The sequence below is a fragment of the Giraffa tippelskirchi genome, chromosome 10, assembly GCF_054371585.1.
Source record: "Giraffa tippelskirchi isolate mGirTip1 chromosome 10, T2T-mGirTip1v1.2.pri, whole genome shotgun sequence".
NCBI classification, from domain to species: domain Eukaryota; kingdom Metazoa; phylum Chordata; class Mammalia; order Artiodactyla; family Giraffidae; genus Giraffa; species Giraffa tippelskirchi.
Window position 1 is genome coordinate 53,724,335 of NC_137284.1, and position 26,923 is coordinate 53,751,257.

The following is a 26,923-nucleotide window of genomic DNA, read 5'->3' on the forward strand; positions in this document are numbered from 1 at the left end:
GTTACAGTCAATTTCCCTTTTATCGTTGTTAGCATTTGCCTTGTATATTGAGGTACTCCTATGCTGAGTGTATATATATTTATAATTGTATTATCTTCTTCTTGGATTGATTCCTTGATCATCATGTCATGCCCTTCCTTGTCTCCTATAATAGTCTTTAAAGTCTGTTTTATCTGAGTATTGCTACTCCTATTTCTTTTCATTTCCGTTTGCATGGAATATTTTTTTCCAGCCACTCTCTTTCAGTCTGTATGTGTCCCTACAAACAAAAAAAGAATGGACAAACACTCAAGACAATTGATAAGAGCAACACACCCAGACAGGAACAGCCAAAGAAGCATTCACAGAGAGAACAGAAGAGAGAAAAAAGATTTAAAAAGAATGAAAACAGGAACCAATAAAGAAGAGAGGTCAATCCAATAAACAAACTTAGTAGTGAAAACAAATACTAAAAACTAGACTGGCAAACTACAAAACCAAAATCATGGCTAAAAATGCAATATGATGAAAGAGTATTGAAAAATTAGATGAAAATAAAATAAAATAAATTTATTTAAAAATAAAAGCATTTAAAAAAGGAACAAGTAAAAAAACAAAAAATTAAAGGAATAACAAAAAAAGAACAATAATAAAACAATACCAAAAAGACCAAAATTATATATGTAGAGAGTGGTAGTAAGAATATCCTCCTGTGTTCTCCATTGTCCTCGCCGCACGGTGACCTCCAGCCAATCTCCCTACTCAGAAAATCCTCCAATATTTCTAGGAAGATCTCTGGACCTGCTCTTGGCATTATGGTTCAGCTCATACTCAGATCTGGCCTTAGTCCAGCTTGTACTTGCTACCAAAGTCCACAATTACCCCCAAAGTTCACAGTCTCAAGCAAATTGCAGGGATTTAATCTATTGTACATGCAGCTGCTGGAGAAGGAAATGGCAACCCACTCCAGTACTCTTGCCTGGAAAATCCCATGGACGGAGGAGCCTGATAGGCTACAGTCCATGGGGTCACAAAGAGTCGGACACGACTGAGCAACTTTACTTCACCTGCAGCTGCAGGAGCCAGTGCCTTTCCTCTTCCCTGGTCACACATCCCATGGTATTCTGTTTTGGTTTTAGCCCTGCCTCTGCTTGTAGGCTCCCCTTCAGTGTTTGTTCCCCACTCAGATAAGAGTAAGAGACAGTAGTGGCTTATTAGGGCTCACTTGCTTAGTCAGGTTGGGGAGAGGAAGAGGTATAGTAGACACAGTTGGGGTGTGTAGGGAGTGCCTGCTGTGGCTGAGGCCTGTGGGAAGTTGCCACAGTCTGAGGCAGGTTTTGTGTTCCCCCAGGTGTTGATCTTGGATTGTGGGTCTCTCAGCAGAGTCAAGCTGCCTAGGCTCCCAGGAAAGGGTGGGCAGTAACTTATGCCTACTCACAACTTGGTGGCAGCTGTGATCTCTTGGGTCAGTACTGGAGCAGCATCTTGTCCCCTGCCTCTGGCATTCACGCAGGCTTTGGCAGAGCCAAGCAGCCTGTGTTGTCCCCTCTGGGATTGCAAACTGCAGTTATGGCTAGTCCTGCCTAGGGTGGTGGCTGGCCAGTCTATCTGCCTCTGGGGTCACAACCCTCAGCTCATCCCAGCTATGGCACTTGTGAAGGCTGTGTCCTGCAGTCTCTGTGCATGTGGAGTCAGAAAGTCCCTGCAGCAATGATCACTTGCCTCTCCGGTAGGCCCAGGCTTTTCTCTGGTTTTCCTCAGCTTTGTCATACTAGCCTCCTCAGAGTGCCTTTATGGCAGTCAACCCCAGTCCTCTCCCTGGGGTCTGACCTGTGAAGTCTTCGTCTCAGCACCCGGAACCCACTTGCCAAAGCAGGCATGTAAACAAGCGTTTCAGGCTGGGGATTGCTGGTTGGCACCAATCTCTGTGGTGAATTCTCTCCATTTTGCCTCCTGAGCACGTGCTGCTCTGCTCCACTCAGGTTCCAAAGCTCCCCACTTTCTCCGCTCGAGAGGGGTTCCTGAGTGTGCGGAAACTTTTCCTCCTTCACAGCTCCTTTCCCAAGATGCAGATCCCATCCCAAATTCTGTTGTCTGTCTCTTTTTTTTTTTCTTACATCTTTTGCCCTTCCTCATTCTGTGGAGGTTAGCTTGCCTTTTTGGAAGTCTAGGGTCTTCTGCTAGCGCTTAATAGGTGTTCTGTAGGAGCTGTTCCAGATGTATTTTTGATGTGTTCGTGGGTGGGAAGGTGATCTCCATGTCTTACTCCTCCACCATCTTGTAGGTCCCCAATAGTCTTTGGAAAACCAGAAAGTGGACTTGAACCCGTTAGAGAAAACAGATGGTGTTCACAGTGGGCTTGATTTGCATTTCTCTCATGAATAATGATGTTGAGCATCTTTTCACGTGCTTATTGAAATACATTTGTATATCTTTTTTGGAAAAAAGTCTATTCAAGTCCTTTGAAATAAAGAATAACAATAAAAATTTTCATTTTTTCCTTATCTTTATTGACTTATAATTGACATATAACAATATGTAAGTTTGAAGGATTTGATGTATGTATACATTACAAAATGCTTACTATAATATATACTATAATAAGGTTAAGCACATTGATCATTCACATAGTTACCATTTATTTATTTCTGCAGTAATGAACTTTAAAAATCTACTCTTTTAGCAACATTCAAATGTACAATACAGTATTATTCCCTGGTGGCTCAGTTGGTAAAGAATCTACCTGCAGTTCAGGAGACTCAGGTTCCATCCCTGGGTTGAAAAGATCCCTTAGAGAAGGAAATGGCAATCCACTCTGGTATTCTTGTCTGGGAAAGCCCATGGACAGAGGAGCCTGTCATTCTACAGTCCATGGAGTTGCAGGAGAAGGACAGGACTTAGCTAATAAAACACCACTGTTATTAACTCTAATCACCATGCTCTACATCAGGGGTTCCCAACTCCAAACCCCTTGGCTTGTTAGGAAACAGTCTGCACAGCAGGAAGTGAGTGGTGGGTGAGTGAGGAAGCTTCATCAGCTGCTCTCCGTCACTCACATTGCTACCTGAACCATCCTCACCTGCATCTGTGGAAAAATTGTCTTCCACAAAACTGGTCCCTTGTGCCAAAAAGGTGGGGGTAGGGTACTTTACATCACATCCCTGAACTTGTTTGTATCCTTTGTCCTCTTCCATTCGTTTCCCTCATCCTCTGCCCCTGGAAATCACCAGTATGTTCTCTTTTTCTAAGTTCAGTTTTTTGCAGATTCTATGTGTAAAATCATATAGTATTTTTCTCTGTCTGACTTGTTTCACAAATGCCATTAAGTTTTATCTATGTTGTTACACATGGCAGAATGTCCTTCATTTTTTATGGTTGAATAATATTCCTGTTTCGTGTGCGTGTACCATATTTTTTTTATCCATTCATCTGTTGATGTACTCCCAAGTTGTTTCTCTGCCGTTAAGTATGGTAAATAATGCTGCAGTGAACATGAGAGTACAGATATCTATGAGAGAGTGATTTCATTTCCTTCAGATGTATATCCAGAAGTGGAATTTCTGGATTATATGGTAGTTCTTTTTTTTTTTTTTAAATTTTTGAAGAACCTCCTTACTATTTTCCTTAGTAATTATATCAAATTTTATATTCCCACTAATGGTGTACAAGAATTCCCTTTTCTCCACATCCATGCCAACACTTCTCTCTTAGATATCATTCTAATAGGTGTGGGTTATCTGTCATGGTTTTGACTTTCATTTCCCTGACAATTTGTGATTTTGAGCACCTTTTCACTTATATGTTGGCCATTTGAATCCCTTCTTAGAAAAAATTGTCTGTTCAGGTCGTTTTCAATTTTTAATTGGGTTATTATTATTATTTTTTGCTTTTGAAATGTATGAGTTTCTTATATATTTTGAATACTCTTGTCTTACCAAACTTATGGGATTATCAAATATTTTATACAACTCTCTAGGTTGTTTTTTCAGTTTGTTGGTTGTTTCTTTTGCTCTGAAGAAGCTTTTTTCAGTTGTATGTAGTCTCATTTGTGTATTTTTTTTTTCATTGCTTGTAATTTGTTGTCATATTCATAAAGTCATTTCTAACACCCACTGTTAAGGAACTTTTCCCCTGTTTTCTCCTCGGAGTTTTATGGTTTAGGTTTACATTTAAGTCTTTAATCCTTTTTGAGGTAATTATTGTGAGTGGTATTAGATAAGAGTATAGTTTCATTCTTTTGCATGTGAATATCCAGTTTTCCCAGTATTGTTTTTTTATTGTGTAGAGTACCTGTTCTCAGCTAAGTATTCTTGACTTTCTTGTCAAATATTAGTTGACCTTACATGCAGAGGTTTATTTCCTGAACCTTCGGATCTATTCGATAGGACTGTGTGTCTGTTTTTATGCCAGCACCATATTGTTTTGACAACTACACCTTTGTAGTGTAATTTGAAATTAGAAGTGTGATACTTCCAGCTTTGTGTTTCTTAGGCCTGCATTAGTCATTTGGGGTGTTTTGTGATCCTATACAAATTTCAGGATTTTTTTCTATTTCCGTTAAAAAATACATTGGAATTTTAGTAGAGATTGCATTGAATCCATAGATTGCTTTGAGTTGTATGGCTATATTAACAATATTAATTCCATTCAATCTATGAACATGAGATAGCCTTACTTTTGGTATCTCCAATTTTCTTGAGAGATCTCTAGTCTTTCCCAATCTGTTGTTTTCCTCTGTTTCTTTGCATTGATCGCTGAGGAAGGCTTTCTTATCTCTCCTTGCTATTCTTTGGAACTCTGCATTCAGATGGGAATGTCTTTCCTTTTCTCCTTTGCTTTTCACTTCTCTTCTCTTCCCAGCTATCTGTAAGGCCTCCTCAGACAGCCATTTTGCTTTTTTGCATTTCTTTTCCATGGGGATGGTCTTGATCCCTGTCTCCTGTACAATGTCACGAACCTCTGTCCATAGTTCATCAGGCATTCTGTCTATCAGGTCTAGTCCCTTAAATCTATTTGTCACTTCCACTGTATACTCATAAGGGATTTGATCTAGGTCATACCTGAATGGACTAGTGGTTTTCCCTACTTTCTTCAATTTAAGTCTGAATTTGGCAGTAAGGAATTCATGATCTGAGCCACAGTCTGCTCCTGGTCTTGTTTTTGCTGACTGTATAGAGCTTCTCCATCTTTGGCTGCAAAGAATATAATCAATCTGATTTCGGTGTTGACCATCTGGTGATGTCCACATGTAGAGTCTTCTCTTGTGTTGTTGGAAGAGTGTTTTTGCTATGACCAGTGCATTCTCTTGGTAAAACTCTATTAGCCTTTGCCCTGCTTCATTCTGTACTCCAAGGCCAAATTTGCCTGTTACTCCAGGTGTTTCTTGACTTCCTACTTTTGCATTCCAGTCCCCTATAATGAAAAGGACATCCTTTTTGGGTGTTAGTTCTAGAAGGTCTTGTAGGTCTTCATAGAACCGTTCAACTTCAGCTTCTTTGGCATTACTAGTCGGGGCATAGACTTGGATTACTGTGATATTGAATGGTTTGCCATTTTATCGTTTTTGAGATTGCATCCAAGTAGTGCTTTTTGGACTCTTTTGTTGACCATGTTGGCTACTCCATTTCTTCTAAGGGATTCTTGCCCACAGTAGTAGATATAATGGTCATTTGAGTTAAATTCACCCATTCCAGTCCATCTTAGTTTGCTGATTCCTAGAATGTTGACGTTCACTCTTACCATCTCCTGTTTGACCACTTCCAATTTGCCTTGATTCATGGACCTAAAATTCCAGGTTCCTATGCAATATTGCTCTTTACAGCATCAGACTTTGCTTCTATCACTAGTCACATCCACAGCTGGGTATCGTTTTTGCTTTGGCTCCATCCCATCATTCTTTCTGGAGTTACTTCTCCACTGATCTCCAGTAGCATATTGGGCACTTACTGACCTGGGGAGTTCATCTTTCAGTGTCCTATCTTTTTGCCTTTTCATACTGTTCATGGGGTTCTCAAGGCAGGAATACTGAAGTGGTTTGCCATTCCCTTCTCCTGTGGACAACATTCTGTCAGACGTCTCCACCATGACCCATCCGTCTTGAGTGGCCCCACATGGCATGGCTTAGTTTCATCAAGATAGACAAGGCTGTGGTCCATGTGATCAGATTAGCTAGTTTTCTGTAATTTTAGTTTCAGTGTGTCTGCCCTCTGATGCCCTGTCGCAGCACCTACCATCTTACTTGGGTTTCCCTTACCTTGGACGTGGGGTATTTCTTCACGGCTGCTCAGGCAAAGTGCAGCCGTTGCTCCTTACCTTGGATAAGGGGTACCTACTCACGATGGCCCCTCCTGACCTTGAATGTGGAGTAACTGCTCTCGGCCCTCCTGTGCCCACGCAGCCGCTGCTCCTTGGGCCTGGGGTAACTCCTCTCGCCGCCCCCGGCCCTCTGCCCGGCCTAGCTCCCCTCGGCCGGCGCTCCCGGCCCCTGGTCTGGCCTACCTCCCCTCGGCCTCCGCCCCTGACTCCCGGCCCCCGGCCAGCCTAGCTCCCCTCGGCCTCATTTCATGCAAAGATAGGCTCGATAAAGGACAAATGGTATGGACCTAACAGAAGCAGAAGATATTAAGAAGAGGTGGCAAGAATACACAGAAGAACTGTACAAAAAAGATCTAAACGACCCAGATAATCATGATGGTGTGATCACTCACCTAGAGCCAGACATCCTGGAATGTGAAGTCAAGTGGGCCTTAGAAAGCATCACTATGAACAAAGCTAGTGGAGGTGATGGAATTCCAGTTGAGCTATTTCAAATCCTGAAAGATGATGCTGTGAAAGTGCTGCACTCGATATGCCAGCAAATTTGGAAAAGTCAGCAGTGGCCACAGGACTGGAAAAGGTCAGTTTTCGTTCCACTCCCAAAGAAAGGCAATGCCAAAGAATGCTCAAACAACCGCACAATTGCACTCATCTCACATGCTAGTAAAGTAATGCTCAAAATTCTCCAAGCCAGGCTTCAGCAATACGTGAACCGTGAACTTCCAGATGTTCAAGCTGGTTTTAGAAAAGGCAGAGGAACCAGAGATCAAATTGCCAATATCTGTTGGATCATCAAAAAAGCAAGAGAGTTCCAGGAAAACATCTATTTCTGCTTTATTGACTATGCCAAAGCCTTTGACTGTGTGGATCACAATAAACTGTGGAAAATTCTGAAAGAGATGGGAATACCAGACCATCTGACCTGTCTCTTGAGAAACCTGTCTGCAGGTCCGGAAGCAGCAGTTAGAACTGGACATGGAACAACAGACTGGTTCCAAATAGGAAAAGGAGTACGTCAAGGCTGTATATTGTCACCCTGCTTATTTAACTTATATGCAGAGTACATCATGAGAAATGCTGGGCTGGAAGAAACACAAGCTGGAATCAAGATTGCCGGGAGAAATATCAATAACCTCAGATATGCAGATGACACCACCCTTATGGCAGAAAGTGAAGAAGAACTAAAGAGCCTCTTGATGAAAGTGAAAGAGGAGATTGAACAAGTTGGCTTAAAGCTCAACGTTCAGAAAACTAAGATCATGGCATCTGGTCCCATCACTTCATGGGAAATAGATGGGGAAACAGTGGAAACAGTGTCAGACTTTATTTTTTGGGCTCCAAAATCACTGCTGATGGTGACTGCAGCCATGAAATTAAAAGACGCTTACTCCTTGGAAGGAAGGTTATGGCCAACCTAGATAGCATATTAAAAAGTAGAGACATTACTTTGCCAACAAAAGTCCGTCTAGTCAAGGCTATGGTTTTTCCAGTAGTCATGCATGGATGTGAGAGTTGGACAGTGACGAAAGCTGAGCACTGCAGAATAAATGCTTTTGAACTGTGGTGTTGGAGAAGACTCTTGAGAGTCCCTTGGACTGCAAGGAGATCCAATCAATCCATCCTAAAGGAGATCAATCCTGGATGTTCATTGGAAGGACTGATGAAGCTGAAACTCCAATACTTTGGCCACCTCATGCGAAGAGTTGACTCTTTGGAAAAGACCCTAATGCTGGGTAGGATTGGGGGCGGGAGGAGAAGGGGACGACAGGATGAGATGGTTGGATAGCATCACTGACTCGATAGACGTAGTTTTCGGTAGACTCCGGGAGTTAGTGATGGACAGAGAGGCCTGGCGTACTGACTTCATGGGGTCGCAAAGAGTCGAACGCGACTGAGCGACTGAACTGAACTGATAGCCTTACTTATTTGTATCTTTTCAATTTCCTTCATCATTGTCTTACAGTTTTCATTGCATGGATCTTTTGCCTCCTTGTTTATATTTAATCCTATGTATTTGTTTTTTTTATGGTATTGTAAATAGGATTGTTTTGTTTAGTTCTTTTCAGATAATTTGTTATTAAATAGAAATTATACCAATTTGGGGTATTAATTTTACATCCTGAAATGTATACAAATTCTTTTTTTAATTTTATTTCTATCAGTTTATTGCTACCAACCCATCTCCCTGCAGCCTCCTCATGCATGTATGCTCAGTCATGTAACCCCATGGACTGCAGCCCACTAGATTCCTCTGTCAATGGACTTTTCCACGCAAGAATACTGGAGTGGGTTGCCATAGTGGGTTGCCATTTTCTTCTCCCCAAATTCTCTTAGTAACTGTAACCAGTTTTGGTTCAGTCTATAGTCATATGCAGACAAAGACAGTTTTACTTCTTGTTTGATTCAGGTGTCTTTTATTTGTCTTGCCTAACTAGCTAAGACTTCTAGTTCTGTTATTATAGGGATAATGACAATGGGCATCCTTTTCTTGTTCCTATTCTTGATTTTAGAAGAAAATCTTTCAACCTTTCATTTTGAACATGGTGTTAGCTATGGACTTGTTATATTTGGCCATTATTATGGTGAGGTATATTCATTCTGTATCCAATTTTGAGATTTTTTATTTTGAATAGATGTTGGATTTTGTCAAATACATTCTTGCATATATTGAGATCACCATATGGTTTTAATTTTTTCATTCTGTTAATGTAATGAATCACATTTATTTATTTACATATGTTGAAACTTCCATGCATCTTAGAGATGAATTGCACTTGCTCATGTTGTTTGATGCTTTTAACCTGCAATTTGGTTTGGTACTATTTTGTTGAGAATTTTTTCCATCTATATTTATCGTGAATATTGGTCTCTAGTTTTTTGTTTTGTTTTTTTTTCCTGTTAGTGTTCTTATCTGGATTTGGTATCAAGCCTTGTAAAATCATTTGAGCATGTGACCTCCTCTTCAATTTTTTGGAAGTTTGAGAAAGATTAACATTAGTTCTTCAAATATTTGATGCAATTCCCCAGTGAAGACATCTGGTTCTAGAGTTCTGGGGTGGGGGGGGTTTGGTTACTGATTCTATCTCTAATTACTATTGATCTGTCAAAAATTTTCTATTTCTTTATGATTCAGTCTTGGTAGGTTTCAGTTTCTGGGAATTTATCAATTTCTTCAAAGTCGTTCAGTTTTAGTTGTGTAGTTACTCACAGTAGTCTCTTTGGCTCCTGTGTATTTCTGTGGTATCAGAGTAATCTCTCCTCTTTAACTTATAATTTCACTTATTTGGATCCTCCTTTATTTCTTAGTCTAGCTAAACATTGTCAGTTTTGCTTATCTTTTAAAAAACCAAGTTTTGGTTTTGTTAATCATTTCTATTTTTCTATCTCTCTTTCATCTATTTCTGCTCTAATCTATCATCTCCTTTCTGCTAATGTTGTCATTAGTGCGATTTTCTTTTTTTTTTAATTCTTTGAGGTATAATATTAGGTTTTTTATTTGAGTTCATTTTGCTTGATGTGTACTCAATTTATTTGTTTCAAAAATTTTTGAAGTTTGCTGTCTACATTTAGGTCTCAGATTCATTTTGAGTTAATTTTTGTATATGCTATGAAATATAGGTCCAACCTCATACTTTTGAATGTGGATGTACAGTTGTCCCAATACCAATTTTGAAGGGACTTTTTTCCATTAAATTGTCGTGGTACCCTTGTTGAAAGTTTTTTAGCCACAGATATGTGGGTTTATTTCTGGACTCTTAATTCTGTTTCATTGTATGCCTGTCCTTGTGCCAGTACCACACTCTTTTGATCATAACATTTTGATAGAAGCTTTGTTGTAGTAATATTTGAAATTGGGAAGTGGGCAGTCCTTACATTTTATCCTTCCTTTTCAGCATTGTTTTGGCTATTTGAAGTCAGTTGCAGTTCCATGTGTTTTTTCACACTTGCTTTTTCATTCCTGCCAAACAAGGCCATTGGGTTGAGATAGGGATTTCGGTAGGCATTGTGGTAGATATTGAATCTATAGATGTCTTTGATCAGTATTACCTGCATAACAATATTGTCTTTGAGTCCCTGAACACAGGATATCTTTGCATTTGTTTAGGACTTTTTCTTAGTCTATCGGGCTGCTGTAACAAATACCATAAACCGGGTAGCTTATAAACAATGGAAATTTATTTTTCACATTTCTAGAAGCTGTAATTCTGAGGTCACAGTGCCACCATGTTTGGCAGGAACCCTCTTGAGAGTTACAGATTTTCATTATGTCCTCACATATCAGAAGGTCTAATGATTTCATTGAGGCTCTATTCTTGTGACTTAAGCACCTCCTACAAACTCTATCTCCTAATACCATCATAATGTACATTAGGATTTCAACATGTGAATGGGAGAGGACATAAAATATTTAGACCATAGCAGACTTTTTAATTTCTATCAGCAATGCTTTATACTGTTCAGTGTATAAGCCCCACACCTTTTGATAAAGTTATTACTATGTATGTTTATTGTTTTGAAGCTATTTAAGTGCAATAATTTTCTTTTTTACATTGTTCATCATTAGTGTATAGAAATTTATTGTTTTTTTTTTTATGAATCTTGTATCTTGGTTTAATTAATTAATCATGTCCCACCACTCAAGCGATTGGGTCCAGGGTGTTCTTTATTGGAAGATCATCAGTTACTGATTTGATCTCTTTGTTATATGCCTGTTCATATTTTGTTTCTTCTTTGGTCAGTTTAGATAATTTATATTTTCATCTGTTTCATCTAGGTTTTCTCTTAATAATTTTTGGCATACAAATGTGCATAATATTCTTACAATCCTTTTTATTTATGAAAGGTAGATAATAATGTCTTCTACTTTCATTTCTTGTTTTTTCTTTGTCTAGGTGTTTGTCAATTTTGTTGATCTTTTCAAAGAACCAATTTTCATTTTCTTTTATTTTTTTTCTAGTCTCTATTTTATTTACACCTCATCTTCTCTGTTCTTTCTTCAGTTAGTTTTGATTTCATTTATTTTCTCTGCTCATTTCTTATTTTTAGTTTTATTCATTCCTGTTCTAGTTTTTATATTTTCCCTCTTCTGTTTTCTCCTATTGAAGCTTATTTCTGTGTTGTCTATTACATTAGGGCTTTTTATTTTCCTAAAAGTAGAAGCTTTAAGTATTGATTTTGTTTTTCTTCTTTTCTAATTTTTTAATATGGCACTAAGTTTTTCTCCAAACACTGCTTTTACTGAATCCTGAAAATTTTGTTAAGTGGTTTCACTTTCATTTACTTGAAAATATTTTCAAATTTCTCTGGAGACTTCTTTACTTGTGTGTTACGTAGTAGTCTGTTATTTAATGTCCATGTGTTTTGGAACATTCTAGGTATCTGTCTGTTACGAATTTCTTGTTTAATTCATTGTAGTCTGAGAGCATACATTGTATAATTTCTATTTTAAAAAATCTTCAAAGTATGTTTAAAGGCCACAATGTGGTATGCCATGGTGAATGTTCCATGTGAGCTGAAGAAGAATTTTTATAGTTGGTTGAGATATTCTGTAATTATCAGTTGGGTCCAGTTGATTGATTGTGCTCTTCAGGTCAGCTGTGTCCTTACTGATTTTTTTTGCTTTTTAGAGTTGTCAGTTACTGATACATATTGATGTTTCTATGCATATCTGTGGGTTGTTCTTTCTCCTTATGGTTCTATCCGTTTTTGTCTCATGAATATAAACAGTGTGTTTAGACTCGTATGGACAGTGATTCCCTCACCGCTACATAATGGCTCTATGTTCCTGTGATGACTTTCTGTCCCTGATGCCTCTGTGGTCACAGTAGACATTGCTGCTCCAGCTTCCTTTTGATTCATGTAGCATGGTAAATGTTTCTACACCTCCTTACTTTTAGTCTGTTCAGTGTCTCTGTGTATGAAACAGGTCTCTCGTAGACAAGAAATAATTAGGTCTTTAAAAGGTTCATTCTGACAGTCTGTCTTTTAATTGGTGATTTTAAACCACTGACTTTAAAAATTATTATTGATGGAGTTGGATTAACATTTACCACATTCATTACTATTCTGTATTTGTTGCCCATTTGTTTCTTTTTTGTCTTCTTTTTCTGCCTTTTCTGGTTTTGATCAAGCATTTATATGATTCCATTTGTTTCTCTTAGCATATCATTTATAATTTATTTTTACTCTAGGTTGTTTCCCTATAGTTTGCAGTAGACTTTTACAACTAATACAAGTCTACTTTCAAATAATGCTGTGCCATTTCATGGGTGACACAATCACTTTTAAGGCTTCCCTTATAGCTCAGTTGGTAAAGAATCTGCCTGCAGTGCAGGAGACCTGGGTCAATTCCTGGATCAGGAAGATCACCTGGAGAAGGAAATGGCTACCCACTTCAGCATTCTTGCCTGGAGAATCCCATGGAGAGAGAAGCCTGGCAGACTACAGTCCATGGGGTCACAAGAGTCAGACATGACTTACTGAATAAACCACCACCACAGTCACGTTACAATAGAATTGCAAAGTTTGTCCTCTCTTCCCTTATAAAAATGTAGTAATTTATTTTACTTATCCATAAATTTTAGTCAATTAGTACATTGTTCACATTATTATTTTGAACAAGCTATTGCCAAATCAATTAAAAATAAGAAAAATATATTTATATTACCTTCTTTTATTCCTTCTCTTATGCTCTTGCTATATTTTATTTATTTTTTAAAATTATTTATTATTGGGATTATTATTATTGGCTGCATTGAGTCTTCTTTGCTGTGCACAGGCTTTCTCTAGTTGTGGAGAATAGGGTCTACTTTTCATTGCAGCGGAAGGGCTTTTCATTGTGGCAGTTTCTCATATTGCAGAGCACAGGCTCTCGAGGCATGGGCTTCTGTAGTTGTGGCATGCAGCCTCAGTGGTTGTGGTGCATGGGCTTAGTTGCTCCAGGGCATGTGAAATCTTCTGAGAGCAGAGATTGAACCCATGCTCTCTATGTTGGAAGCATGGAGTCTTAACTGTTGTACCTCCAGGGAAGATATGAGTTTTAGGTACATAGTATTTTTCTTCTTTATAAAGAACTTCTTTTAATTTTTCTTGCAAGGCTGGGTTTCTGGTGACAGATTCTCTCAATTTTTGTTTTTCTGAGAAAGTCTTTGTTTTTAACTTCAGTTTTAAAGAATAATTTCATGGAATTTAGTATTTTAGTTTGGTGGCATTTTTTTTTTTCCCTTTCAATACTGTGTTTAAAATCATTCACACTATTCTCTTCTTGTTTGCATGGTTTCCAAAGAGAAGTCTGATTTAATTCTTTTTTTTAAAATTTTTTTTCCATTTTTTTATTGTGATAAAATACATATAACATAAAATTAATCTTAACCATTTCAAGTGTACAGTTAAGTTGTACTAAATTCATTCATGCCTACTTGTTTTCATTATTCATCTCCAAAACACTTTCATCTTGGAAAGGTGATATTCTATTTTTGTTAAACAATAAGCTGCTAATATCACTGCATCCCCTAGCATCTACCATTCTACTTTATTATCTATGTGATTTTAGCTAATTTCTCATGTAAGTGGAATCGTACAGTAGTTTTCTTTTTGTTCCTGGCTTATTTCACTTAGCGACAGGTCCTCAGATTTCATCCATGTTGTAACATATGGCAGGATTTCCTTCCTTTTTGAGATCTAATAATATTCCATTCTGTATATATACATTTTGCTTCTCCATGGATGCACTGATGGCCAATTGGGTTGTTTTCACAGTTTACTGTTGTGGATAATGCCACTTATGGGTGTATACATATCTCTTTGAGACCCCACATTCAGTTCTTTTTTGGGTGTATACTCAAAACAGTGTATTTCCTAGGTCATAATAATAATTGTTTTCTTGAGGAACTGCTGCACTATTTTCTGCAGTAGCTACAACATTTTGCATTCCCACTAACAGTGTACAAGAGTTCCAGTTCACCACGTCTTCACCAGTACTTGTTATTTTCTTTTGTTTTCATAGTAATCATCCTAATGGGTATGTGATAATGTCTCATTATAGTTTTGATTTGCATTTCCCTAGTAATTGGTTTTGTTAAACGTCTTTTTCTGAGCTTATGGGCCGTTTATACATCTTATTTGGGGAAATGTCTATTCACTTTCATTGCCCATTTTTTTTAATCTGGCTGTTAGGTTTTTTGATATTGAGTTTTAGGAATTCTCCAAATATTCTGTATCTTTATCCCATAGCAGATATGCAATTTGCAAATATTTTCTCATATTCTGTAGGTTGCCTTTTGACAAATTGTGTCTTGATGCACATAATATCTTTTTTTTCAAATTTTTGTGTAGTTTTTCTTTTATTGCTTGTACCCTTGATAACATATCAAAGAAACCATTGCCAAGTACAGTTAAGCTTTTGCCATAAGTTTTCTTCTAAGAACTTTGTAGTTTTAGCTCTTATATTTAGACCTGTGATCCATTTTGAGTTAATTTGTATATATGCTATTAGGTAAGGATCCATAATCATTCTTTTGCATGTGGATATCCAGTTTTCCCAGCACCATTTATTAAAACACTGTCCTTTCCCCATTGAATAGTCTTGACACCTTGTCAAAAATCATTTGACCATTATGTAAGAGCTTATTTCTGTGTTGTCTATTACATTAGTATATGTTTCTGTCTTTATGCCAATAACACACTGTTTTGGTTACTGCAGCTTTGTAGTGAACTATGAAAAGCAGGAATTGTGATTTCTAGCTTTAGTTTTCTTTTTTTTTTTTAATAAATTTATTTATTTTAGTTGGGGGCTAATTACTTTACAATATTGTAGTGGTTTTTGCCATACATTGACATGAATCAGCCATGGGTTTGCATGTGTTCCCCATCCTGAACCCCCCCCCACCTCCCTCCCCGTCCCATCCCTCTGGGTCATCCCATTGCCCCAGCCCTGAGCATTTGTCTCATGCATTGAACCTGGAATGGTGTTCTGTTTCACATATGATAATATACATGTTTCAATGCTATTCTCCCAGAACGTCCCACCCCCACCTTCTCCCTCAGAGTCCATAAGACTGTTCTATGCATCTGTGTCTCTTATTCTGTCTTGCATATAGGGTTATCGTTACCATCTTTCAAATTCCATATATATGCATTAGTATAGTGTATTGGTGTTTTTCTTTCTGGCTTACTTCACTCTGTATAATGGGCTCCAGTTTCATCCATCTCAATAGAACTGATTCTAGCTTTAGTTTTCTTCAGGAGTTTTGGCTATATGAAGTCCCCTGTGATTCCACATTAATTTTAAATTGGATTTTTCTGTTTCTGCAAAATATGTCGTTGCTATTTTGATATTGATTGCATTAAGTCTATAAATTTTTGTCTGGTATTGACATTTTAGCAATATTATATTTTCCAATCTATGAACACTGGATGCATTTGTATTTACTTATATCTTCTTTCACTTTTAACAATGCTTTGTAGTTTTCATGATATAAGTCTTGCATCCCCTTGGTTTAGTTAATTCCTAAGTATTTTATTTTATTCTTTTTGATGCTATTATAAATATAATAGTGATTCCATTTGTAATAGCACCAGAGCGGTATTCACTGTAATGTATAGAAATGCAACTGATTTGCATGTTGACTTTGTATTGTGCAACTTGGCTGCATTTATTTATTAGTTCTTACAGTTTTATTTTTGGAAACTTTAAATGTCTACATATGAGATCATATCATCTGTGAATAGAAACAATTTTCCTACTTCTTTTCCAATTTGGATACTTGTTATTTCGTTTTCTTGCCACAATACACTGGCTAGAACTTCCATTACTGTCTTGAGATATAATGGCAAATATGTACCTTCTTGCTTGTTCCTCATTGTAGAGGAACAAGCTTTAGTCTTTTGCTCAATATGATGTTTGCTATGGATTCTTATATATGGTTTTATTATGCTCTGTTATTTTTCTCCTATTCCTGTATTTTTTAGCCTTTTTCTTCATGAAATTATATTGATCTTTGTAAAATGCCTTTCCTGAGTCAAATGAGATGTTCCTGTGGGTTTTTCCCCTTCACTCTTTTCATGTGGTATATAACAATGATTAATTTTTTATGTTGACCCATTCTTGAATTCTGGCAATAAATCCAACTTACTCATGGTATATAATCCTGTTAATGAGCACCTGAATTCAGTTTGTTAGTCTTTTGTTGATGAGTTTAGCATCAGCGTTAATTAGGATTATGATCTGTAGCTTTCTGTTCTTACAGTGTCTTTGTCTGGCTTTTGTGTTCAGGTAATGCTGGCCTTTAAAGATGAGTTTAGAAGTGTTATCTCCTCTTCCACATTTTAGAAATGTTTGAGAGGACTGGTATCAATTTGTCTCCTGACTGTTGTTAGAATCCACCACTACAGTCATCCAATTTTGGGTTATTATTGTGTTATTAATAACCTCTATTTCCTTAGTTATCTTCTTTCTGACTCTTCTATCCATTATCGTGAGATATTGAAGTCTCCAAATATTATTGTAGACATGTGCATTTCTCTTTTGAATTCTGTTAATTTTTACTTCCCGTTTCATGGTCTGATATATATATATATATATATATATAAGTGTTTATAATTGTTACACATTCTTGCTGTGTTAAACCTTTTATTAATATATAGTATCTTTATCTGTCTCTTATACCCTTTCTTGATTTTAAGTCTATTCTATCTCTCATGAGTATAGCAACTCTTAAGTGAGACATTATATACTTAGATTATGTTTTTTATTCATTCTTAAATCTTTATCATTTGATTTGAGAATTTAACCCATTTACTTTTAAATTGGTATTGATAATGCAGGATTTACCTATGCCATTTTGTTACTTTCTTTTTGCTTGTTTTTCATTTCCTTCATTATAGTCTTTTTTGTCTAGTTGACTTTTTTGTAGCTAAATGTGAAATCTTTCTCATTTCTTTTTGTGTCTATTCTGTAGTTATTTTTCTTTGTTCTGTGGGAATTACATTTAACATTCCTAATTTTATAACACTCTAGTATGAATTACACAAACCTAGCTTCTATACTATATGTGAAAAATCTCCTTTAAGAGCTCTATTCCCACTCATTTCAGTTGTTGATGACATAGAATTACTATTTTATAAATTGTGTGCCCCAAAATATAAATTAATAATTATTTTAAATCAATTAGTCTCTCAAATTATATAAAAAAAAATGTGAAGTTACGAACCAAAGTTGCAATAATACTAGCTTTTAGACTTTTTTTTTTTTAATATATTAGGCTCTTAAATCATATATATGAAATCGCTGTTACAATCCAGTCTGAATCCAATAATGGTAGCTTTTATCCTTGTCCATGTGTTTACCTTTGTCAAAGTCTTTATTTCTCTTCTCATAGCTTCACGTTACTATCTCGTGTTTTTTCATTTCACCTTAGGACTTTCCTGAGTGGTTCTTGCTGGCAAGTCTAGTGGTCACAAACTCCCTCAGCTCATCGTATTTAAGAAAGTTTTAATTTCTCTCTCACTCTTGAAGGGCAGTTTTGCAGGCTATAGAATTCTTTCCTTGCTCTTTGTTTTCTTGTATTTATCACCCTACAACACAAAATGTTTCTCTAATGATTATTGTTTATTGTTTGTATATATCATTGTTTATTCTAATTTTATGCATTAGAATGTAATTTCCAAAATTCAGGGAGTTTGTAGATTTTGATCACTTATATATTTAAGGCTCCTAGAATAACTCTTAGTAAGTAATAGACTCTTGATAACTACTTACTGAATAAATAGGTACACGAATGTACTCATGTATGAACATGTTCATCATTTTAGTTACTATGGCTACTACTGTAGTTCAGCCTCTTTTATTTTCCAGTATTATAATGATATATTTCTTTGTAGAGATTAAGAATTGAGTCAATCAGATGATATACACAATATTATATGGGTAGTTAAGTAGACTATTGAATGAATAAATACATTTATACATACATATATCCACATATATGGCACAAAAGGTAAAATAAAGACATATATACATTATATAGTACAAAAGATAAAATAATTTCATTGTCAAAGATTGTATGAAATGAATTGCCAAATATTATCAAATTAGTTGATTAATTCTTAAGTTTACTGCAATGCTGAGGTTTTCCTAACTTACATAAAACACATTATTGCCTTAGATTTTTAGTTAAAAAGAGTGATTTAACATTTGGAAAATTGCTTTAGTTTTTAGTGGGATAGAAATATTAGATACATGATCTGTTTTATATTTCAAAAGCCAATTTAAATATTGTGATATAGTACTTTAGAACCATGATAAAATATAATTTATTTTCTCAGTTTCATCTCTAGACACTGAAAAAGGACCCAAGCCGTGTGCAGACCATAGTTGTGAATCTTCCAAAAGACTATCTAAGGTATGTTATGTGAGGTGAGAAAAAAGAGAACATGCCCAGTGTTAGTAAGCATCTTAGCTATTTATAAAACACATCACCACTACCCGCAGAACACTTTCTTAGGGAATTCAACAATAAAAATAAAACTTCATCAAATAACATCAAATAATAAATAAGAATTTAGTAGAATTAATATTTTTATGAAATGCTTTGACATTTAGCATTTTTAACTGATTATATTAGGAAATTGGATTTTCCCATTTATATGGTCTTATTTGCTATAGCAAATTAATTTATAGCTAATAATCAGATAGAATTCTCTCCATGTTACTATTATTCATCCTAAATAATAAATTTGATCTATACTGTTTATTAACTGTTTTCATATTGCTCTGTACCCAGCATCTTGTATCTATGTTTAGGATGAAAATTATGCTGTAATTCCCAGCAGCAGTTTAGTTTAGTTTCTCTTTTACATTATACTTAACATATTATTTATGCTCAGTAAATTTATGGCAGATCTTCCTACTTCAAATTACTCTTCAATGATCCGAAAAGTGAAACTGTTAGTCACTCAGTCATGTTCGACTCTTTGCAACCCTGTGGGCTGTAGCCTGCCAGGCTCCACTGTCCATGGAATTCTCCAGGCAAGAATACTGAAGTGGGTACCCATTCCCTTCTCTAGGAGATCTTCCCAACCCCAGGACTGAACCCAGGTCTCACATTGCAGGCAGATTCTTTACCACTAGTTCCATCTGGGAATCACAATGACCCTGAGCACTTTATTTAAAATAATAATTAAAAATATTTGGGATATAAAATAATTTACATTATGATGGTTGTGACAATTTCCTATGAAAATCATAGGTAATATATATTTCATAGGTCAATATTTATTATGTTTACCTAGTGAAATTGACAGGAGAATGATTTCTAAAGTAGTACTCACTAAGCCTCCTGAAGGGCTTCCCTGGTGGCTCAGATGGTAAAGAATCTACCTGCAATGCAAGAGACCTAGGTTCAGTCTCTGGGTCAGGAAAATCCCCTGGAGAAGGAAATGGCCACCCACTTCAGTATTCTTGCCTGGAAAATTCCATGGGCAGAGGAGCCTGGCGGGTTTCAGTCCATGGGGTCACAAAGAGTCAGACACGACTGAGCAGCTGACTAACTTAGCCTTCTAAAAGACAGCTTAAATCGTCTATTTATATGTAACCGAGTATTTCCATTTTAAAAACGTCCTTGCAGGTTACTTCTTATCCCTGGGATGTATTTTTTCCTTTACTTTTGATTTTTTATCAAAGGTATCATATTTATGGTGTGGTATCATATTTATGTTAAATTTTGCAGCACTGAGAACAGAAAGCAATCTTATTTCTCTATTTCTAATCTATGAATGCTATTTAGTATCTCACAAATTTTTTTATTAGTAATATTTTGTTAAAATTAAGAATTTTCAAAATACTTTTTAAAAATTTGCCTTGAGATAACTTCTTTTACCCATGTGTTAGAGGCGTGTTGTTCAATCTCCTCATTAACTTCTAGTTTCATTCCATTGTGGCCTGAGAGCAGACATTGCATGATTTCTGTTCTTATAAATTCAAGGTGTGTGCTATAATGGAGAATGTGATCTGTCATGGTGAAAGTTTGCTTTGAGATTGAGGAGAATGTATATTCTCCTCATGTTGTATGAATCAGTCTGTAGAAGTCATTTGTAACAATTGAGTTCATGGCGTTGTTGAGTTCAGCTATGTCCTTAGAATTTCTTGTGTTCTGTGACTATGCAAGATTCCATTGTATGTATATGGCACATATTTTATATATCCATTCAATCATAGATAGATTTTTAACTTGCTTCTATGTCTTGGCTACTGTGAATAGTGAATATGAGAGTGTTCCTGAGTTCAATTTCTTTGGATATATACCCAGAAATTGAATTGCTAGATCATATGGTAATTTTGTCTTTAACTTTTTAGGAAATCTCTGTACTGTTTTCTGTAGTGACTGCATCAGTTTGTATTTATGCCAACAAAGTATAAAGATTCCCTTTTTTACACATCCTTACCTTGTCTTTTGTTTTTCTGATAATTGTCCTGACAAGTGTGGGGTGAACAGCGCATTATGGTTTTGATTCCATCTCCCTGATATTTAGTTCTGTTAAGAATCTTCTCATATACCTGTTGGAGAAGGCAATGGCAACCCACTCCAGTACTCTTGCCAAATCCCATGGACGGAGGAGCCTGGTAGGCTGCGGTCCATAGGGTCGCTGAGAGTCGGACACGACTGAGCGACTTCACTTTCACTTTTCACTTTCATGAATTGGAGAAAGAAGTGGCAACCCACTCCAGTGTTCTTGCCTGGAGAATCCCAGGGACGGTAGAGCCTGGTGGGCTGCCGTCTATGGGGTCGCATAGAGTCGGACACGACTGAAGCGACTTAGCAGCATATACCTGTTGCCTGTTTGTGTGTCTTCTTTTGGAGAAATGTCTATTCAGTTCTTTTGCTTATTTAAAAATTCAGGTAATTTTATTTATTTATCTTTTTGCTGCTTTTATGTCTTTCTTACATATTTTTGAAACTAACCATTTATCTGATGCAAAGTTTACAACTACATTCCTATTCCATAGGTTGCCTTCTTATTTTCTTGTTCCTTTTCTGTTCACAAGCTTTTTAGTTTCATAAAATCCTGTTTGTCTGTTTTTTGCCTGTGCTTTGGTATCATATCCAGGTTGTCATTGGTAAGGCCAATATAAAACTTGTTTTCTCAATATTTTCTTAGATATTTTAGTTTCATGCCTTACATTTAAATCTTGAATATATTTTGAATTTATTTTTGTGTAAGGTGTAAGATAAAGATCTACTTTGTTCTTCATCTGGAAAAATCATTTGCCCAACACCATTTATTGAAGAGACTATTCTTTCAACATTGTGCATTCTTGACTCTCTTACTCTCTGTGTAAGACCAGTTGACAATATATATGTGGGTTTATTTCTGAATACTCTATTCTGTTTCATTGATCAGTATGTCTGTTTTTATGCCAGTATCATATTGTTTTGGTCAGTATAGCTTTGTAAAGTAATTTGAAATCAGAACGTGTGATGCTTTCAGCTTTATTTATCTTACTCAAAGTTGCTTTGACTCTTTGGTGTATTTTGTAGTTCCAGATTAACTTTTTTTGGGGAGGGAGGGAAATGCCACTGGGATTTGGAAACATTGCATTGAATGTCTAGTTCCCTTTAGATATTCTGTACATTTAAACAATATTCTTCCATCTGAATGTAGGGTGTCTTTCCATTTATTTATTTAAAAAATTTTCTCTCATCAGTGTTTCATAGTTTTTGATGTACAAGTCTCTCATCTTTGTACTTCATATTATTTATAAATATTTTATTTTTCTTGGTATTCATGTAAATGTTATTATTTTCTTGATTTTCTTTTTAGATAGTTTCTTGCTTATGTATAGAAATGCAGCTTTTCTTCTGTTGATTTTATATCATGCAGCTTTTACTGAATTTGCTAATTCTAAGACTTTTTTGTGGAGTCCTTAGAGTTTCTTGCATATATAAACATGTCATCTGCAAACAGAGATGATTTTCCTTCTTCGTGTCAGATTTAGATTCCTCTTATTTGTTTTACTTTTCTAATTGTTCTCCTTAGGAATTTCAGTACTCTGAAATTAAAGTGGCAAACTGGGTATCCTTTCTTTGTCCTGCTCTTAGAGAAAAAACTTCAGTTTTTCACTTTTGAATATGATGCTAGCTGTGGAATTTTTGTATATGAATTTAATTGCAATGTTGTATTTAAGTAGGTTTCTAATATTCCTACTTTACTAAGAATTTCATTATGAATGGGTGTGAAATCATGCTTTTCTACATCTATTATGGTAATATATGATTTCTATTTTTCATTCTGTTAATGACTGATTTGTGTATGTTGAAACATCCTTGCATCCCAAGGATACATCTCACTTGGTCATGGTGTAGGATCCTTTTAATATCTTGTTGAATTTGATTTTCTAGTGTTTAGTTGAGGATTCTTACATGTGTGTTAATCAGGAATATTATAACTTTTTTTTTTTAATTTTGGTGTCTTTGTTTGGTTTTGGTATCAGAGTGGTACTGACCTCACAAAATGAGTTTGGAAGTGTTCATGCTTCCATTTTTTGAATGAAGTTTAAGCAGTTTTGGTATTAATTCTTTAAATATTTGGTAGAATTCTTGTATTAGACATCTGGTCCTAGAGTTTTTTTAGCTAGTAGGTTTTTTATAACTGGTTCAGTCTTGTTATTGATCTGTTTATCTTTTTTGTTTTTTTAATTTTTAATTCAGTCTCTGTATTTTGTATGTTTATAGGAATTTGCCATATATTCTAACTTACTCAGTTTATCGGCATATAGTTTTTCGTAATAGTCCTTTATCACCTTTTCTCTTTCTGTGGTATCAGTTGTAATATGTCCCCTTTCACTTCTGATTTTATTTATTCAAGTGTTCTCTCTTTTTTTTTGTTGTTAGTCTTGATAATTCTTTGTCTTTTTAGATTATCTTTTAGAAAACAGCTCTTGGTTTCATCATTGTTCTATTGTTTTTCTCTTTTCTAGTTTATTTCTGCCCTGGTATTTTTTTTTTCTTTATTTATTTCTTCTAACTTTGAGTTTCGTTTGTCTTTCTTTTTCTAGTTTCTTCAGATATAAAGTTAGGTTATTTATTTGATATTTTTCTTTTTTTCTAATGTAGGTTTTTATTGTCATTAATGTACCTTGTAATATTGCTTTTGCTGCATCTTATAAATTTTAGTATTTTGTGTTTTGTTTACATTTGTCTCATGATATTTTCTTATTTGCCTTCTTTGACCCAGTGGTTCCAGGATGTGTTAAATTCCACATATTTGTAAATTGTTTCATTTTCCTTCTGTTATTGATTTCTAGGTTCATTTCATTGTGGTTGGAAGATATACTTCTTTTGAATTTAGTATTTTTATATTCATAATGATGTTTTGTGATCCATCCTGTAGAATGTTTGTATGCACTTGAGAAGAATACATATTCTTCTGCTAACATTAGAACATTCTCTGGAGCATTCTATGTATCTGTTAAGTTGATTTGGGACATTCTATGGAACGTTGTGTGTATCTGTTAAATTCATTTGATCTGTTGTGTTGTTCAAGCCTGATGGTTCCTTAGTGATTTGCTCTCTGAATATTCTGTTGATTATTCAAATTGGAGTATTGAAGTCTCCTATTATTATTGTATTGATGTCTATTCTTACTTTCAGATCTGTCAGTGATTGCTTTATACATTTATTTAAATGCATTGGATGTTATATACACCCAGTGAGAAATTGGGTGTATATAAACACCCAATGCATTTAAATCAGGATATCTTTTTCCATGTTTCACTTTTAGCCTCTCAGTGAAGTGTACTTAAATCTAAAGTTAATTTCTTATAGACAGCATGTAGTTGGATCATCTTGTTTTACCCATTAAGCTAAGGTGTTTTTTACTACAGAGTTTAATCAGTTTACATTTATGGTTATTATTGATAGGTAAGGGCCTACAATTGTCATTTTGTTAATTATTTTCTGTATGTTTTATAGTTCGTTTGTTTCTTTCTTCCAGTGTTGCTGTCTTTCTTTGTTATTTGATGCTTCTTTTTTTTGCATTGATACACTTTGATTCCTTTTTTTTTAAAAAGATATTTTCTTTGTGGTTACCATTAAGCTTATATATAAATATTTTAGTTATAATAGTCTATTTTAAGCTGATAACTTCAATTGCATACAAAAGTCTATACTTATACTCATCCTTGACCTGGTATGTTATTGATGTCACAATTTGCATCTTTTATATTGTGCGTATAATTATGGATTTTTATACTTATGTTTTTTATACTTTTTTCTCTTTATTTTTATACTTTTTCCTCTAACTTTTGTACTGGTTTAAAATGTGATTTATGTGTCATCCTTATGGTATTACATTATTCTGTATTTGCTGTGAGATTTATAATTTTTTATGTTGCTTTTAAATGCTCTTTCAGTTTGCTTATTGGACTCTCTTTAGCACTTCTTATAAGGCAGTGTACTCACCAGGGCAGAGCACTGAGATGCTCAGACTTCCAGTGGTATTAAACTCTTTCATTTTTTGTTTTTTCAAGGAAATTCTTCATATCTCCTTCATTTTGAAAAGATATTTTAAAAATATATGTATATATATTAAATACTTTTATAGATATATGGTTTTGCAGATGTACACTTGTATATATAGCTCAGACTTCTAGTGCTGTTAAACGCTTTCAGGTTTTGTTTGTCTAGGAAATTCTTCATGTCTTTTTCATTTAAAATGATAGTTTTACAGATATATACAGTTTTACAAATAGATACATACATATATATATATATATATACAGCTTCTCCATCTTTGGCTGCAATATAATCAATCTGATTTTGCTACTGACCATTTGGTGATGTCCACATGTATAATCATCTCTTGTACAGTTGGAAAAGGTTGTTTGCTATGACCAGTGTGTTCTCTTGACAAAACTCTATTAGCCTTGCCCTGCTCCATTTTATATTCCAAGGCCAAACTTACCTGTTACTTTTAAGTATGTCTTGACTTCTTACTTTTGCATTCCAATCCCTTATGATGAAAAGGGCATGTTTTTTTGGTGTTAGTTCTAGAAGGTCTTGTAGGTCTTCATTGAACTGTTCAGCTTCTTCAGCATCAGTGATAGGGACATAGACTTGGATTACTGTTACGTTGAACGGTTTGCCTTGGAAATGAATCAAAATCATTCTGTCATATTTGAGATTGCACCCAAATTACTGCATTTTGAATTCTTTTGTTGACAACGGGGGCTACTCCATTTCTTCTAAAAGATTCTTGCCCATAGAAGTAGATACAGTGGTAATCTGAATTAAACTCACCCATTCATGTCCATTTTAGTTCACTGATTACTTAGATGTCAGTGTTCACTTTTGCTATCTCCTGTTTGACCATGTCAATTTACCTTGATTCATGGACCTAACATTCCAGGTTCCTATGCAATATTATACAGCATTGAACTTTGCTTTCACCACTAGGCACATCCACAACTGAGCATCACTTCTGCTTTTGTCCAGCCACTTCATTATTTCTGGAGCTATTAGTAATTGCCCCCAACTCTTCTCAGGTAGCACATTAGGGGGCTACTCCCAACCTGGGGGATTCACTTGTCATATATTTTTGCCTTTTCATTCTGTTCATGGTGTTCTCACAGCAAGAACCTTGGAGTGGTTTGCCATTTTCTCCTCCAGAGGAACACATTTTGTCAGAACTCTTCACTATGAATTGTCTTCTTGGGCAGCTCTGCATGGTTTGGCTCATGGCTTCATTGAGTTACGCAATCTCCTTTGCCATGACAGATCATGAGCTCCTTATTGCAAAATTCAGGCTTAAATTAAAGAGCGCAGGGAAACCCACTAGGCCATTCAGATATGACCTAAATCATATTCCTTATATGATTATACAGTGGAGGTGATGAATAGATTCAAGGGATTAGATCTAGTAGACAGAGTGGCTGAAGAACTATGGACGGAAGTTTATAATATTGTACAGGAGGTAATGATTGAAACCATCCCAAAGAAAAAGAAATGCAAGAAGGTAAAGTGGTTGTCTGAGGAGGCTTTACAAATACAGTATGGAGAATCCTTAAAAAGCTAGGAATAAAAACTACCATATGACCCAGGAATCCCAGTACTGGGCATATACCCTGAGAAAACCAAAAGTGAAAAAGACACATGTACCCCAGTGTTCATTGCAGCACTATTTACAACAGCTAGAACATGGACACATTTTAAATGTCCATCAACAGGTGAATGGATAAAGAAGCTATGGTACATATATATAAGTAACTATTACTCAGTCTTAAAAAGGAATGCATTTGAGTCAGTGCTGATGAGGTGGATGAACCTAGAGCCTACTATATAGAGTAAAGTAAGTCAGAAAGAAAAACAAGTATCATGTATTAATGCATATATATGGAATCTAGAAAGATAGTACTGATGAACCTATTTGCAAGGCAGCAATGGAGATACAGATATAGAGAACAAACTTGTGGACATGGAGGTCAGGGGTGAGGGAGGGAGAGAATGGGAGAAATGTAGAGAGTAGCATGGAAACATATATGCTACCATATGTAAAATAGATAGTCATTGGAAATTTGCCTTATGATTCAGGGAACTGAAACTGAGGCTTGGTGACAACCTTGAGAGGTGGGATG

General features: G+C 35.6%; 1 protein-coding gene across 4 annotated transcripts in view; it reads left to right on the plus strand.

Annotated features, from left to right (window-relative positions):
* Positions 1-26,923, plus strand: part of ZPBP (zona pellucida binding protein) — a 130,392-nt gene that overhangs the window by 47,460 nt on the left and 56,009 nt on the right. For all 4 annotated transcript variants that reach the window (XR_014067782.1, XR_014067781.1, XM_081537454.1 and 1 more), the window contains exon 6: positions 18,619-18,695. Coding sequence is in view for 2 of the 4 variants with exons in the window: in XM_081537454.1 (XP_081393580.1) it covers positions 18,619-18,695 (77 nt within the window). In the remaining 2 variants the exon portion in view is untranslated. The remainder of the gene's footprint in view (positions 1-18,618; positions 18,696-26,923) is intronic.